At 40.9% G+C, this 18,119-nt stretch overlaps 1 protein-coding gene across 1 annotated transcript in view; it reads left to right on the top strand.

The window, feature by feature from the left end:
* Window positions 1–18,119, top strand: part of LOC122771024 (voltage-dependent T-type calcium channel subunit alpha-1G-like) — a 58,983-nt gene that overhangs the window by 34,931 nt on the left and 5,933 nt on the right. The window contains exons 17-29 of the mRNA XM_044028307.1: window positions 2,404–2,703; window positions 2,957–3,057; window positions 4,428–4,551; window positions 6,303–6,371; window positions 6,581–6,765; window positions 8,013–8,139; window positions 11,734–11,859; window positions 11,945–12,034; window positions 12,420–12,612; window positions 15,093–15,244; window positions 15,377–15,486; window positions 15,770–15,903; window positions 15,995–16,065. Coding sequence (XP_043884242.1) covers window positions 2,404–2,703; window positions 2,957–3,057; window positions 4,428–4,551; window positions 6,303–6,371; window positions 6,581–6,765; window positions 8,013–8,139; window positions 11,734–11,859; window positions 11,945–12,034; window positions 12,420–12,612; window positions 15,093–15,244; window positions 15,377–15,486; window positions 15,770–15,903; window positions 15,995–16,065 — 1,782 coding nt within the window. The remainder of the gene's footprint in view (window positions 1–2,403; window positions 2,704–2,956; window positions 3,058–4,427; window positions 4,552–6,302; window positions 6,372–6,580; window positions 6,766–8,012; window positions 8,140–11,733; window positions 11,860–11,944; window positions 12,035–12,419; window positions 12,613–15,092; window positions 15,245–15,376; window positions 15,487–15,769; window positions 15,904–15,994; window positions 16,066–18,119) is intronic.

The following is an 18,119-nucleotide window of genomic DNA, read 5'->3' as shown; positions in this document are numbered from 1 at the left end:
GGCATTTGGACGTTTCAAATCCAAACTTAAAACTCACCCGTTCAGAATGGCATACATACTTGTCTTTTATTGTTCTATTTTATTGTAATTTTATTTGTATGTAAGGTGACCGTGAATGTCAAGAAAGGTGCCAACAAATAAAATGTATCATAATCTTTATTCTTATTCTTCTTCTTATTATTATTTGAAATGATTATATCCTCAGGTGTTTTTTTGTCCGTAGACCATAACATAAATATAAATAATTGTTTATTCAGTCTCCTCTTTGTGCCATTATGTGTCGCACATTATCACAGTAAATAACTTTGACCATGAAAAACCAGTGCACAACAGCTGGATTCATTAAAAATATGTGTGCCTCTCTTACTTCACACATGCATGAGATGACACCTAGAGATACGGCAAAACTTCTTTCTCGTGCCCAAGTGCAACCAAGCAAACTTGTTATCAGCTCAGATTACGTGGCGTGTCAGAATCATGAAGGGAGAGAAATGTGTCTTCCGAGGTGTGACGGAGAGCGACTGGCTGTGCAGCGCAGCGATACTCGTCCTGTGCGTGTTAAGCGTTTCCTTTTCCCGTCGTGTTCAGCCTGCTGTGGAATTTCAGATGGTCAGAATGTCACATCCGTTTGATTTGGATCTCTTCGTTTGAATGTTAATTAGACTGTGGCTCGGGTTTTTTCTGTGGCTCGTTCCGTCATAGTTTGGATGCAACAATAAGACGAACTCTGACATGCGCTGTTCGTCCGCGTCACTGCCCTCTGCAGTCATCAGGGCTTCATTGTCTTTGTACAACAGAGCTGCATAATTAGGCCACAATGAGAGTTAGAATTAGGCACACCCACTGTAAGCCTCAGTGGTGTTTTGAAGACTCCAGCTTTTAGTTAAATAAATACAGTGAAGCTCACCTGGTGGAACGACTCCTCTGCAGCAGCCAGGCTTTTATTCCTGTAGACTGTAGCCTTTTGTGGCGAGTCATCCGCCTCACACTCTTTCCACCTTTCATGCTCCCAGTAAACAAAAACAACTCAATAAATAAATAAGTTCTGTTATCCCTCTCTCTCTCTCTCCTGTCTCCCTGTGCACAATAGTATAATAGTGTAAGAGGTGGTTAGGAACATTTCTTTTAAATGTCCAGTGTGTAAAGAATTAGTGACAGATGATAACAATTCCCATTCCCATTCATTCCCGCTGATTGATCCACTGGTTTATTTACAAAACCATAATTGGCAAAAAGTCCCCTTCGATCTCCGCTCTCTACTCAACATCCATAACAGTGACCATAACCTACGCTCCAGTAATCCTTTGGTCATCCCTCATGTCAATTCACAGCTCCGAGTGATTGGATCCAGTTGCGACAGAAGCTAAAACTTAGTTCTTTCATTCCGACTTCCTCCTTCACAAGCACGCTGCAAACAATCTGTGACCGCTGCTCCTGCTGCCAGCCCTGAATACGGATCACTGTCTGATTTACTGTTTTTCACGTTTTATGCATGTCTGCTGTGCTAATATGATTGCCATGTTTTTAACTGTTCACATGTTTTATGTGTGTCCTTACTACCTCTGACCCAGGCTGTCACTGAAAATGAGAAATGGTTCTCAATTGACCTACCTGGTAAAAGAAAGGTACAATAAAAACAAAGGGAGAACTTGTGGAATGATGGTAGTCTTTGTATACAAGAAAACACACACTGATTCTAAGCAGAATTCTGACTTTAATCTGACTTTAATCTCAGAATTCTGACATTTTCTCAGAATTCTAACTTTAATCTGACTTTAATCTCAGAATTCTGACATTTTCTCAGAATTCTAACTTTAATCTCAGAATTCTGACATTTTCTCAGAATTCTAACTTTAATCTGATTTTAATCTCAGAATTCTGACTTTAATCTGACTTTAATCTCAAAATTCTGACTTTTTCTTTTATCTCACAATTGGGAGTTTAATCTCAGAATTAGTTTTTCTTATAATTCTGACTTTAATCTCAGAATTCTGATTTTCTTTAATCTCAGAATTCTGAGTTTAATCTCAGAATTATTTTTTCTTAGAATTCTGACTTTAATCTCAGAATTCTGACTTTTTCTTTAAACTCAGAATTCTGACTTTAATCTCAGAATTTGTTTTATAATTCTGACTTTAATCTCAGAATTCTGACTTTTTCTTTTATCTCAGAATTCTGACTTTAATCTCAGAATTCTTTTTTCTTAGAATGTTGACTTTAATCTCTGAATTCAGATAATAATTGTGCCCATGTGCAGAACATGGCATAAAAAATGAAACGGGTTCCATTGGTAAAAACAAAAACAAAGCAAAACTCCACACTATTGCACACTTTAATCTCTGAGGAAAACAAATGACTTCGGAGATCCCACTATGAGTCACTTATTTAAAGTTGTCCTCTCAGAATCTATGGGACAGTGGTCCAGAGAGCCGTCGTTCCAGCTGGACGAGCATGGGCCGAGCCCCCAGCCTCCACAGGAAGAGCCAGTCAGGAGAGATGGAGTCTCTGCTGTCCGACATACACTCCAACTCCAACCGCAGCAGCATGGAGCAGTCTCTGGACCAGCCCGAGTATCTGCAGGTGCCTGTGCTCCACCCGCCCGACTGCAACGGCACCACCTTTCATCTCACTGACAACTACTACGACGACGCTCCTCTGACGGCGCACTACCACGGTGATCTGGAGGAAGACGAGGTTGAAGAGGTGACTCTTTGAGCTTTTCTTTTATTTATTTATTTATTTATGTATTGAACGGTGTCTTGCTTGTTCAAAAAGACTTCAAACGGGACCCAAGACATTCATCTACCTTTGAAAATTTTGATTTGCTTCAGGAGAAAAAATGTTAAAAGCTTGTTTTTCAGGGCTGAAATATAAGCTCACCTCTTAAAATGCACAGCATAATGATTTAGACAATGATCTCACTGTGTGTGTGTGTGTGTGTGTGTGTTCCTTACAGAATCTATGTAAGATGCTGAAGAAAATCCTGGAGCCATACAAGCCTCAGTGGTGCCTGGAGCATGAAGAGTGGTCCCTCTATCTGTTCTCCCCACATAACCGGTACACACACACACACACACACACACACACACACACACGTAGCCCCTGGTATACCCCATAGTGGCTTCGGTGGCTTTAACCACAGCATGTGTGAAACTTCACAGCTGAGGTGTGAAGGTTGCACATCAGGTTCAGCTCGACAATTTTCACTTTAATCAATTAACGCTGGTCAAGTGTGAACAACACACATTATGTTGACAAATGCAGGCGATTGAGTTGCTGTACGTGGTTGTTGTGTTGTTTTATTTGTTCAATTGAGGACGGACGTTGTACATTAATAAACATCAACAATTCACTGCCCCTGTTGTTTACAGTAGTGGTGTGACGTTCGCGAGCGAGCCGGCTCTGAGAGCCGATTCTTTGTAGTGACCGAGAAGAGAGTGACATGCGAGGACAGACTAGGACCATACCATTATGTAAAAGAAGGAAGGGGCCAGACAACCAGTGTAGTGGTGCAGGCCAGGTACACACAGAGCGACAGAGAGGCGGGGGATCCAGATGGAAATGCAAGCTCGTCGGGAAACACTGAAGAAATCAAAACCTACACCCAGCGCGCCCACTCCACTCCACTCTGCATCGGCAAACCGGCTCGCTGCCCCCTCACTGAGAGGATCGCAGAGGCATTCGCAGAACTCGAGACTGTTCACTGTCCTAGCTCCCAAATGGTGGAACGAGCTCCCCATCAACATCCGGACAGCGGAAAGCCTCCACATCTTCCACCGCCGACTAAAAACACATTTCTTCCGACTCTAACTTGACTAAGACGACAACGACAAAAAAAAAACACCAAAAAACTTATACATCACACTTATGACTAGCACTTCATAGTTTGGCTTACTCGAGGATCTTACTTACTTCTAGCTCTTATTTGTACCCAAATGTTTAAATACCATAACACTTATTGTAAGTCGCTTTGGATAAAAGCGTCTGCTAAATGACATGTAATGTAATGTAATGTAAAGAAATGAACGAAAACCGAAGAAGACGCAGCATGTGGCTGCATTTAAAAGATATTGGAGACTGAGCAGGGTTTCGTTGGTTAGGTTAGGTTAGGTGCATGTTCTGTGTTCAGCTGTTTACACCGAGCTCTTCTAAAGGGGGCCGAGCCAAAAGAACTGAATCTTTGCAAAAAAAAAAAAAGTAAAGAGCTGGACTTCCCATCACTAGTTTCCAGGCAGGTTGATGGAATAAGACAAAATACATGTAGTATGTGAAGGGAACTAGACAAAATACAAATAACAGTATCAACATCGACAGACATGTGGAAAAAAGAATAGGCTGTGTTCCAATTCACAAAGACAGATAAAATATGTGATGCAGAAAAGCACAGCAGCAATATTCTCTCTCTCTTTCTCTTTCTCTCCTTCCAGGTTCAGGTTGTGGTGTCAGAGGGTCATAGGTCACAAGCTGTTCGATCACATCGTCCTCCTCTTCATCTTCCTTAATTGCATCACCATTGCCCTGGAGAGACCGGACATAGAGTCCAACAGCATGGTGAGACACACACACACACACACACACGTTTCTACTCTGTACTTGTGACGACATTCATTAGCACTGTGCACTGTGACTGTGTGTGTGTGAGTGTGAGTGTGTTCACGCTGATTATTTTTATCACGCGGGATTATTTTTGTGCAAAATGAGTCTATACTTGGGTGTTTTCACTGGAAGTGAAATTGAAGAGGAGGAGGAGAAACAGTAGCAGCTGTTTCTTTTTGTATGTTGGTAAAATGTCATGATTTGTCAAGATTTTGCCAAAATCCTTTGTCTCCTATGTCAAAATCGTATAACACAACAATTGCATTACAATTGCATGCATCCTGTGTGTAATATGTCATTTTGTGAGGACATAAAAACAGCAGTGGCCTCAAACTCCACGTACAATAACGGTGGATATTTGTTTTGTTTTTTTCTGGTGTCGTTTCTTTCATTGACATTGTTTTTTCAAGTCGTGTCAAGTCAGTTGTATTTATACAGCCCGACACCACAAACACAGTTTGACTCAAAGGACTTTACAGTCCGTACAGCAAGTGACGCCGTCTGTCCTTAGACCCTCACACCGAGTGAGGAAAGTGGGAGAATTCTTAGACAGAGCCACAGAGGACAGACAGCTGTGCAGGAGGAGTCACATGGACAGACACAAGAAACAAAACCACATTTACAAAGGACGGAAAGAGCAAAAATGATTAACATGAATCCCCGCCGCTTTATTCCATTACTATGTTAAAACGTATACACAGAGACTATAAGATATAGATTGTTTTATAAGAAGCAATCTGATGAAATGATTTTTTCCCAACTGTATACATTTACATATACATTTTCAAAATCGGATTGAATTTGTGAAATTTGGAAATGTGTCACAGTTCAAAGTTCACTTATAAAATAAAATAAAAACAGTCTATTTTGTGACATCAGCGCAATTATTGCTACTCTTGTTTGGTTTTTTTTAATAAGAAAGAAAAACTCAACAACACATAAGAAGATGATAAAATGCATTTTGGAAAGCCTGAAGATGTGACCTATAAACACACATCCCCCCAGGATGTCCATATAAGGAGACGTGGGGTATGCCTGCACCACAGATCCATGCTGTGTGAGCACTAAGCGTTAAACATAATTCTCATTATCTCATCCAGATTTAGTTTTAATTCAGAAAAATAACATCCTTTGTGATAATATATAATATCTAAGCGTGGTGTTTTCCAGCTCACCTCCTCCCTAACACCTTCTTCACATGCTGTACCTGATAGAAATGAATGGGACGTGTTGTCATTGATCCCTGTGCTATGCTGTGCTGTGCTGTCTTCAGTGTGTAGAGGCTGAGGTGTGCTCTTCCTACCTTTGGCTTTCCAATGCACACATGTGGAAGGACAGGAAGTCCCCACAACAGAGACATTATAACGTATTGCAAATATTAAAAATAAATCATATTTTGAAGATGCAGACTTTAATGTGAACATCCAGCCTTAACCCTCAAAAACTAGAATTGCACCTCATCAGTATGGTAGCACTGGGTCTCTCACTCACACACGGTCGTGTACTTGTTACACTCATTGTTCCCACTGTTTTTTGTTTTTGTGTTTCTCATACAGTCGTAAAGGATGTTTTTTTCCACTTCATTGTAATGAGCTGCTGAGCAGAATCAAAGCTAGAATGCTACTGGGACACGAAACATTTAAATTGACAAGTGTGCTTTTCTCTGTGTGTGTGTGTGTGTGTGTGTGTGTGGTTGTGAGTGACAGGAGCGGGTGTTCCTCAGTGTGTCCAATTACATCTTCACTGTGATCTTCGTGGGTGAAATGATGATCAAGGTAAACACAACTGTGCACCTTTTCAGAGCAGCCACTCGACTGCAAAGTGATTTTTTTTCATCATACTTGTAAAAAGGCAATTTTCTTCCCGGGTGCAGATTAGAATTGCTTTCAGCCTCATTTTACACCTCATATTATTTTAGTCTTGCCTGTAATTTTGCTGGATATACTGTATGTGTGTGTGTGTCTGTACGTGTGTGTTTGATAAGGTGGTAGCTATGGGCCTGTACTTTGGAAACAGTGTGTACCTGCAGAGCAGCTGGAATGTTTTAGACGGGCTGCTGGTGTTTGTGTCGCTGGTGGACATTCTCGTCTCCATCGCATCATCAGGTGGTAATCGAATCCTCGGCATCCTCCGTGTGCTTCGTCTGCTCCGCACGCTGCGACCTCTCAGGTGGGTGTTTCACAGATCTTCTCGTTTAGATATTATCCAGGACACATTCATGTGTGATTTTTTTTTTTTTTTAAGTGTGTATTTGTGTGAGGTAGTGACTCAAAGTCCGCGCTGACTTTGAGTCAGTCACTGGGAGCCAGCCTCAATGTAAACATGGCTGCCAGTGTATCCAGTGGTGTAATGTAAACAAAGTACAAACAGTGTTTGTAACAAAGTACAAACAGTGTTTGTAACAAAGTACAAACAGTGTTTGTAACAAAGTACAAACAGTGTTTGTAACAAAGTAAAAACAGTGTTTGTAACAAAGTACAAACAGTGTTTGTAACAAAGTACAAACAGTGTTTGTAACAAAGTACAAACAGTGTTTGTAACAAAGTACAAATAGTGTTTGTAACAAAGTACAAATAGTGTTTGTAACAAAGTACAAACAGTGTTTCTAACAAAGTACAAACAGTGTTTGTAACAAAGTACAAACAGTGTTTGTAACAAAGTACAAATAGTGTTTGTAACAAAGTACAAATAGTGTTTGTAACAAAGTACAAACAGTGTTTCTAACAAAGTACAAACAGTGTTTGTAACAAAGTACAAACAGTGTTTGTAACAAAGTACAAATAGTACAGAATTCACATATCTATACTTGGTTTAGTTATTTATATTTAGTGGGGACTGCCACTTAACTAAAGACTCATCGAATACAATCTTCACCTGCTTAAGTCTATCACTTCTTAAGAATGTGTTTGCTGTCTTTCTTGCTGTTAGACAGCTTTTTACGACTGGAAGCTAAAGTTTGGGTCACGTTGTAAACTTCTCATTCCCGAGACCAAACGCCTTGGAGAAAATCAGCAATTTTACATCACAGTAAACAGGAGTTTTAAGCAGCTGCTGCCTCCATTAAGTAAGTTCAAATGCGCTATTTTTTGACTTTGGCACATAAAGTCCTTTTATGTAAATTTATGTGAAGAATTTCCCCCAAAAAGGTAGACTTGGACCAGGAGCTCCTGTGCCGCTGTGAGCTAAAAATGCAGATTTTCTCCATGGACTTTGGTGTGAAAATTAGGTGAGCCTTTTGTTGAGTGGCTGAAGTTTGTCTTTACTTGTGTGTCCCCATTGGCAGCCATGTTTTCAATGAGGACACGCATCAGTGTCTCACGGCGGTGCACTGGTCATGGCAAAGTCAGCGTTTACTGAGTACTTCTGACAAGCGCACTTCAATAAACCGAATTCTCCCTTTAATGTGTGTGTTTTAGGGTAATAAGTCGGGCTCCGGGTCTGAAACTGGTGGTGGAGACTCTGATCACATCTCTCAGACCCATTGGGAATATTGTCCTCATCTGCTGTGCGTTTTTCATCGTGTTCGGGATATTAGGAGTCCAGGTAAACATCCTCTCCTCACCCACTGCTGGTCACAGAGATAAGGCTCAGCATTTCAGCGTTCCACTGATGATGATTGAAAAAACAACAACAGCGTTTTTAACTTGTTGTCACACAGTTAAATGTCACCAAACATCCAAAATGTGTTGTGTTTTTTTTTTTCTTTGCTGTGAGAAGACACTGATCACGCTGGTTTAGAATAAATGAGGCAGAGCTCAGAAAATGCTTCAGGTAATAAAAAGTGAAGAGAAAACTGGAGGGGAAATGCAAATGAGCTGCTGATCCACCAGAGTCCCTGAAAGTAATTATAAAAACAATGGATCAGCTACAGGGGGACTGTGCTGAGACTGGTTTTTAGAAAATTCCACTTTTACCTGGATTGTTGTATTCGTGATTCCGTTGATTTGTATTATAGAGTGTGTTATTTGTTTTGTTGCATGCAGTTTTCAACCTTTTGAATCCAAACAAAAACAGATCCATTCTCTTTTCAAAGATTAAAAACAAGCTCAATTTCACATAGAGGAGCAAACAGAGTAATTATGACAGTGGTCTGGAGCCTTGTCATGATAATTCTAAATGATACGAAGCAATTTTAGGCATAAGAGAGGAAAGAAAGTGTTTCTCTAACATTTTCTTTTACTTGATGTCGTTGTGTGTGGCATTCCGTCGCTTGTGAGATACTGGAAATACAAATTGAAAGGAAGCAATCTAGACGTGCTGATATCGCACTTTCATATTCCTTGATTTTAAATGAGCCTAGTGTGTGTGTGTGTGTGTGTGTGTGATATGAGTACCTGAGCGTTGATGACTCCAGATGTGATTCACAGTTTTTAAGTCGTGAGACGGAGACATGGCTGTCGGCCGAGTCTTTGTGCTGAGAACTAAGCTTCCTGACACTTGATTGTTGAAGGATGACTGATTGAATCAACCTTGACACGAGGTCAGAAACGGCTGCTCTGTCATTTCCGCGGAGAGTCACTCTGAAAGACCCTTTCACAGAACAACCATGTTTGGCCTTCGCTCCATGCATCGAGAGTTAACGAGCTATTATTCCCTCAGAACGTTAGCAGCAATATTCTGGGAGAATTTCTTTTGTTAATCTCTCTGCAAACAACTCTCTGCTTGCATGGTAAATGATGCCAGATGAAGATACTAAAGCACATTGGTTTATGTTGTAAAGAGAACGCTCCATGCTGGAGTGTTTCTCTTTTGTTTATTTATAAGGATCCTCATTAGCTTTGCCCTTCGACACAGCTCGTCCTCCCGAGGGCCACCGCGAAACAAACATCAGACAAGAAGATCATTTGAAACCATTCAGTACCAAAGACATACAAAAAAAATACATCAAAAATAATAAATATTATAAAAACAATCACAATAAAGCTTAATTATGCAGTTTTTCTATTAGTGAATGTCACTGTCACCGAGTGTATCGCGGAAGACAAGTTTGCGCAAGCGCTATCCGCATTACCGTAATTACGCGACAGTTTGCGCCATCGCAAAAAAACAACCGTTTCTGAAAGCTGAGATGTTACAAGTCAAAGCCAACGCGTGGTTGTTACGGTGATTATCAGTGTCTTTGTCACCAGAGAAGAGAGAGTTGGAAAAACGCCTGTGCATAGTTTCCATTTTTTGAGACAAAAACTCAAACAAATGTTATTTTAAATATGTTTTAAACTGTTCAAATTTTAAATTTAACGCAAATCTGGGGTCCACACACACGACTGCAGTGTTTTTTTCTCAATACAAGGTTATGTTTTTCTTCATTTGAAATTGTTCACACACCATTTTAACATGCAGTGAATTGTAAATAGCACTTACTCACAGGACATTGGCCCTTTTATGGTTAAAATATGCAACGACAAAAAAGTCCAGACAGATATTTTAAAGCTTAGGTGCTTAATCTAGACAAAAGAATACACACAGACAAAAGAACCACTCACAGAATAGATATAATTTCATATAAGTTCATAGATGTTACCAGCTGACTAGCACTGGATTGACGTGTCACATATCAGCGACAATAACAGCATATATTAGTTTTTCAAGAGAGAAGTGCGGCATATTGTTCCATATTACAGTTTCCACCAATAACAGGAGTCTTAACTTGAATTTATCATCCCTGTGGCGTTCCGGTGCTTGTAATGGCAGTAAAAGCAGACTGGACCGGATGCCACTCGGATATTTTAGCTGTAAAATACAGTCGGCTCTTAAATTTATTATGTGCTTAGTGGCTGTTCTCTCTTTCTAAAGATTTGTGTACGAGTACGAGTATGCTGGCCACCTGTGGTGTTGAAGACACGACGTGGATACTCAGCGTGACTTATAATGACAGTATGAGGCTGCAGCTCATGTGATTCTGCACAACAGTACGAATGTTTTTATATACACGACATTCAGCCTGTATGCAAATGCCTCCATGATTAGTCTCGTTCGCTTCTGGGGACGATGTTTTTTTCTGAGCTGAGAATGAATGGATGAATGGATGAATGGATGAACTTGAAGGTTTTCTCAAAGCACAAACACTCAAAGGCCCTTGATGCTCAACACTGTGTTTTTTTCCCACATATCCTTTCATTGTACAATCATAACACAGTGCCCATCACATTTATTTGACCAACAAATGAGAAAACATGAATATTTTAGAAATCTTTCATAACTCAGTGAGTTATTTGCCTAATAAATAACTCACTGAATTTGCTGTTTTATACCCAAATTTGCGCCGGGGTGCTTCACTGTGGGCTTCTGTGAGAAATGAATCAAGCATAACATTCAACCACTAAAGCTAATTATTATACTATACTATAATTTGACTTTTTTTTCAGTAAAATTTGAAAATTCATGGTTAAAAATAATATTTATATTATAGCATTAAAAGTAGAGCTTCTACATACGTGTGTATTAACCATTACAGAAACATAAAAATTATTTTGATAATTACCTATACTGTTCATTTAGGGCAGCTGTGCGGTGTTTATTTGCATCAGAGCGTAGTTTATAGTTTGAACAGCATTCATGTAATCATAGCTTGGCTTCTAGGCACTGACCTCATCACTCCCCCATAAACAATTATATAGCGTTAATGGAGAGTGATGAATAAATACCGCAACTATCAGAGCCTGCAGGTGGATACTATTATTTCTGATGAACACATTGTACGGTAGCTTTAAAGGATTCAACCTCGTAAAATAATTATTTTGAGTCACAAATCCACACCAGCGTGTGCCTGTTTATTGATATTCACCCTCTGTGTATGCTTGATATTCATCATGATGATTTCTTAAGAAATACTCTTCACTAAAAGGTTGACAAATGCATTATCTATTTGAAAGGTAGTGAATAAAAACAATCCTGTTTCCACCCTCGTTATCTGATCTGCTCCGAAATGTAATGAAATCTTTCTTGGCTGAAGCCACGCCCCTCCACCAAATGTCACTGAAATAGTTTCAGTAGGTTTTGAGCAGTGCTTCTAACAGACAGATACACGAGTTCCTTCGGGCAGGCACCGTTCACGAGTACATCTTTTGTTTTTTTTGGTTTATGTTCTCAGTGGACACAGTGTTCTCATGTGTTTTCATCACATCTGTCTGTGTGCAGCTGTTTAAGGGGAAGTTCTTCACCTGTGACGGGCACGACGTATCTAACATCACCAACAAAACCCAGTGTCTGGAGGCAGGATACCGCTGGGTCCGACGGAAATACAACTTTGACAATCTGGGACAGGTTTGCCACACACACACACCATCACTCTCACACCTGCTCTCACACTCTCGCGCTGATTTAAAGTACATGTGTCTCACTTTTCCAGGCGCTGATGTCGCTGTTCGTGCTGTCGTGTAAAGATGGCTGGGTCAGCATCATGTATGACGGCCTCGACGCTGTCGGAGTGGATCAGCAAGTGAGGACACACGCACGCACGCACACACGCACACACATGCCGAGGGAGGAAACAGGGTTTTTGGCGCCAGGTTAAAAATGAATATCATTGTTTTGTTTTGCTGTATTGCACTTGGGCGTTGTGTCAGTCTCAGGCTGAAAGGGGAAACATTTCAGGAGAGATGTAAGGAAAGAGGAAAGACGGATGGGTAAATAGATCTGAGCTGACAGTGCTGGCGGTTTCACTGCTGACTCATGACTTATATTGTCTTCTTGTTTATGCTCTCCACTTCTCTTCTTCTGCTGCTGTTGCCTGTTTTTTCTTCTTTTTTTTTTGCATTCCTCTCTTTCCCCCCGTTTGTCCCTCTGCCACTGTCTCACCTCTCTGTCTGTATTCTCGACTGTAGCCAATCAGAAACAACAACCCCTGGATGCTGCTGTTCTTCATCTCTTTCCTCCTCATCGTCAGCTTCTTTGTGCTCAACATGTTTGTGGGAGTGGTGGTGGAAAACTTTCACAAGTGTCGCCAGCAGCAGGAGGAGGAGGAGGCGCGGATCAGGGAGGAGAAGCGACAGAAGCGCTTGGAGAAGAGGAGGAGAAGTAAGAAAGGATGATGGCGTGGGGAGTGATGGGGCGTACGGTGTATGGCCAAATGTCTGTGGATGCCAAATCAGTCCACAGTAGTCATTCCAAAGACATGGGCGTTATTCTGCTTCTCAATCTGACTTCCCACATTAGCTGGGATTTCCTTCCATTCAGCCACGAGATCAGTGTCAGTACATTGTGGCTGCACAGCAGCTGCCACAGAGGAGTTGCCAGTGTGTTAATGACCACTCTTAATTATATCCTCTACTACTGTTTGATGGTGGTCCTATTTTTTTTTGATTTTATATTGTCTGTGTAGATTTCCATTCATGAAACGTCTAGAAACCTAAAGTTGTTAGTTGCTAGTGATTCACTGACTTGTGGAGATTTTATATTGTTGATAAGAGTGATTGAAGTGAGCGAAGGTGAAGAATAATCTCTTTACTAAAGATACACTGTGGGTTTCAGAGTGGGTACATGATGTGGCAGTAACAAGAAATACGATCATTTAGGCTATAATCAGATTAAAACCACATTATTTTAATCCCATTCATTTCCAGTTCATTACAGGTCAGATTTGATGCTATAAAGCAGGGGTGTCTAATAACAGAGGGGGCCAAAATTAAAAACTGTGTCCAAGTTGAGGGCCAAATGAGGTCAAATAACAAAAACTTCCAAACAAATAATTTTCCGTTGTCCATTTCCATCTGTCTTTCCTGATTTCCTCTGCTGTATTTCAGTAGAACAGAAACAGTCCTGTAGTCACCTGTAGTATCTTAGCCAATAACAATTATTTTTACTAGATGTATAAAGCTAAAAGAGAGGAAGGTCAATACAAATGAGGGGCTGAGCCCCCTTATAACCCCCCCCCAGCTCTGTGTTTAAATGAAAAGTCCACATTTAATTCATTTATTTATTTTACTGGCGAGTAAACTTGATAAGTGTGGTACTGGAAAGACATTAAACACATTATCTCGCGGGCTGAATACAATTGCCGGATGTGGCCCGCGGGCCTTGAATTTGACACCCGTGATACAAAGTCTAAACTTTAAGTGTCTTTCATGTGAATGCGTCTTCAGGAACACCTGATTGCATACTTCATTGAAAACAACAGAAGTTCTCATGGTATCGAAGCAGGAGAAACAAAAGCTATCACAGCAGATTTGACTGCACTCTCTTCTATTGTTGTCTGATTTTGCTGTGCTGGCAGTGCAGGCACATAGACTCTGGTTTGACTGCGCTCATTCATGTCTCACAGGCACATTTTGGATGTTTGGAACCACATAACAAATCTGATGTGAGCCACATCAGCTGAACAATGGGGGCGGGACTAGTTAAGCTTTGCTTCTCCCGCTTTTCCCTTTCGGTTATGTATATTGTGTGAACTGCACTGTTATGTGATGAGTGATCTAAATGTCATGACCGAAATAAATAAATAAATAAACAATCTAAACGTAGCCTTGCTATGAAAACAGGAGCTGGAAAATAATGACATAAAGTGGCACAGATGAACTGACAAGGGACTAAACTTAATCGAGGCAGAGCGTGTAATTACAGCAAAATGAACTAAAATAGAAAAGGAAAACAAGTGAATGCCAACGAGGAAATGATGATGAAGTGTATGGCACAAAATCTGACCCAACCTGAAATATATTCATTGTAAATAAATACAGAAACATTGAATCCAAAACAGATGCTAAAGGAAATCTAAAGGTCTAAATTAACATAAACAGACATGACAACTGTAAGAACGTAAGGATGCCTTCAAATTAATATTTGGATTTTTTTTTACTTTGTCTTACATTTGTTCAGAAAAACATTTATTATATTAAATATGAATATATAGTTTTTTACAAACATGTGAATGATGATGATGAAAGTGGTTCTACAGAATTGGAAACACATTTTCCTTAAAAAAAAAAAACCCACTGCAAACTGTAGTATTAGGAATTCCTTTAGCTTGAACTAAAATGACCTGACATTAACCAGGAAAACTGCCTCAAACTAAACGACAAAAGTGTCTTTGTACTTTTCTCTATATAAAGTCTACGTTATATTACACTCGCAGACGATAAACCTCTTTACATACACACATTTTTCATACGTATATTCTACTTATATTACACTCTTTATGCTACTGCACTCTGCTCTCTCTCTCTCTCTCTCTCTCTCCCCCTCTCTCTCTGCAGTATAATCTCTAGTAGTGCCTTTGCTCTTTGTCAGTTAAGTGTCTGGCAGCAGACAGCGAGGGTTTCTGCCCAAAGACACCTTGAGGTGCCATGGCGTGTGTGTATGTGTGTGATGGATAGGACTGAATTCCTGAGGTGGCACTTTTAGTGTGCACACGCTCACACACACACACACACACACACACAAACACACACAGCACTGCACCACTTGGCACCCACTTCATCAGTGACTTCATAGTCCATATCATATTTTTATTTCAGAAGCATTTTAATGTCTGTGTGTGTGTGTGTGTGTGTGCGACACAGGGGCCCAGGAGAAACCATATTACTCAGACTACTCCCCGTTGCGTCGTTCCATCCACACTGTGTGCACGAGCCACTACCTGGATCTCTTCATCACCATCATCATCTTCACAAACCTCCTCACCATGAGCATGGAGCACTACAACCAACCTCAGGTAACCATGGCAACACTTCTTACCGCCACCTGTCCTAGAACCATAGTAATGAAGCAGTTCTACAGTACAGTACAGCACAGCACAGCACAGGTGCAGCGGGTTTTTCAAGTGTGTTTTCTGTGTGTCCTGCAGTACCTCAACGAGATACTGAAGTACTGCAACTACGTCTTCACGGTGGTTTTCGTTGTCGAGGCCATTCTCAAACTCATCGCCTTCGGCCTGCGCCGCTTTTTCAAAGAGAGGTAAAGAGTGTCCTCACGTTGATACAAATATGCTTGCAAACATGCAGGATCCTCTGAAGACACACGCTGCTTTCAAACATGCACTCAACGCCAGGGAGAGAGAGAATGTGTGAGAATGCAGCGGGACAAACTTCATGTTTTAGCCTGGCCTCCTCGTCTGGTTCCTCTGGAGACTCTCCTGCTGCTGGGACCGCCTCTCTCCTCTCTCCCAGCTGTGTTCATCATATGTGAAGTCCATGTTTGCAAATAGCTTAGCAATAATTGTGGATGTGTTTGTGTCAAGGTGGAACCAGCTGGACCTCGCCATTGTGTTGATGTCCATCATGGGAATCGCACTGGAGGAAATAGACCTGAATGCTTCTCTGCCCATCAACCCCACCATTATACGCATCATGAGAGTCCTGAGGATAACGCGAGGTGGACACACAGTGACACAAACAAACAAACAAACACACACACACAGTGACAGTATGTAGCAGATAACAGCTGACACATTGCAATGTTTCAGTGCTGAAGCTCTTGAAGATGGCCACAGGAATGAGAGCTCTGCTGGACACGGTGATGCAAGCGCTGCCTCAGGTAAGAAGCCGCAGCGATGCAATCCAACAAAAGACGTCTGTTCAAGCACAAGGCCGGTTGAAATGTTCTGATGAAATACAGACAGCTTGCTTTGTGTAGCGATTTATGAGGCCTGGCACCGACTGCCTCCCACATGATTTACTGACTGATTTCCCCGGCTGGCTGGCGTCAAAGCAAAAGACACCAAATAACCAACTGGTATTAAAATATCCTCGCGTAAACGCTGATTCTTACATTTGTCGGTGTGGCTGATGAGTCGCCAGAGTAAACCGCGTGACTTCACAGCTGCTTTGGTGCGGTTGTCCTGACACTGGATGTCCATGAGGAGATAAACTATAAAAGTCCAGTCTCAAAACTCATCGCACAGGAGGACACCTTTGAGGTAGGACGGTGAAACTCTGTGGAGTTTCCACAGCGGCAGGTTTTCTCTCCTGTGTTGACGCATGTGAACTGAGGAATTTGGTTTGGTCAGCGTCAAAACGCTGAGGTTTTTTTTCAAAGAGAGTGAGCCTAAGAACAGACAGCTCACCAGAGATGTCAATCTCACCATAGCCACGCCCAGAAAAGGTGCAGTGCTTAATTAGCTAATTCACTCCAAACGGTACCACGAAGAAACGAGCAAGTGAGACTGTAAACTTCACAGAAACATGTTTATTGGTGATATAAATCAAGTAAGATGATCAAAACAGGGTCATATTCTCAAAGATTTATATACAAATTGATTTCTGGCCATTCAAGAGAAAACATGTTTCCATGTGTGTCATTTTTTTAAATTTTATTTACAGTTTATGATTCTGACACAGTGCTATTGTTGCTCTGAACAATAACAGTATATATTCACTGAGATCCACATATAACTGACATTTTTACATTCATTGTCCTCAGAGGATGAATAATAATGACTACATTGTTCCCCTGTATTAGTCCCCCTGCAGTATGTGTTGTTTGTTGGGAAATATACATGTTAGAGACATTACCATAACATTTGGGATTGGTAATAACTGCTATGACACTAAATTACCTGCAAAACAATGGTAATTCTTGTCCGCCTCAACTTTACTCTGCACATTTAACTTCTGCTGTTTGTGTGGCTGTAGAATGTTATGTAATGAAACCCAGCCATGGGGTCAAAGGCCCCTGAAGAGATAAGCAATAGGAGAACAGGGATCAAGGGAAAAAACAACACACTAGTAAATCTTCAGTAGTTAGCTAGACTTTCTTTGGTTAAGACAGAGCCATAAGCAAACTCAGCATGCAGTAATGTGTGGAGAACATCTAGATATGTTGTGTGGTGATACTGAACACTTAGAGCTCCACTTTGCATATGAAAAGTAATACTAGGACACGTTTGTCATTTTCCTGCCCTCTAATGTTAAAACAAAATAATAAAGAGTGTAAATAACACAACTATGATGAATACAATTTATAGTGTTACTTTTCTATCAATAAAAGTGAAGATATGCTGAGGTGGTGGGAAGGAGGCCCCAGGATCAAAGGGCCTCATAAAGACTCGCGTCAGCCCTGATTGAGGATGAATGACCTAGATCAACTCTTTGAGGTGTTGTTCTGCTTTTGAACTTCAGCTAAATTTTAACCATTTTCCTTCTAAAACTTGGAGCATGGCTAATTCCCCCAAAATCATATGGAGCTTCACAGCATTGCACAGATGTTCCCATAATCTCCAGTGAGCCAAAACAGCCACCAGTGCCTACCCACCCATGACGTAGTCTTTTGAAGTGACAGATCACTCCCAGTGATTGAAACAGTGACCGGCACCTTTCTCCCCCTGCACTTCATCAATACGTCCATGCTTCATCTAATTAGACATCTCCTTACTGTTCCTCCTACCATGAGGTGAACTGGTTTGTAATGTTTGTCATTTTATCAGAACTGATGTCAGACTATGAGAGTTACTGTGTTTCTAAAACAGACATTTAAGAGCCTACTCCACGATGGTTCCTCATTCTCATTTTGAGGAAGACTCAGCAGTCTGTGTCTATGGCTCCTCTCTACCGTGTTTGCATGTTTGCGTCTCTCTTGATGTATACTGTACA

This window comes from Solea senegalensis, linkage group LG6, assembly GCF_019176455.1.
Source record: "Solea senegalensis isolate Sse05_10M linkage group LG6, IFAPA_SoseM_1, whole genome shotgun sequence".
NCBI classification, from domain to species: Eukaryota; Metazoa; Chordata; class Actinopteri; order Pleuronectiformes; family Soleidae; genus Solea; species Solea senegalensis.
The sequence above is the reverse complement of the archived record's forward strand: the minus strand, read 5'-3'. Positions and strand labels throughout refer to the sequence as shown.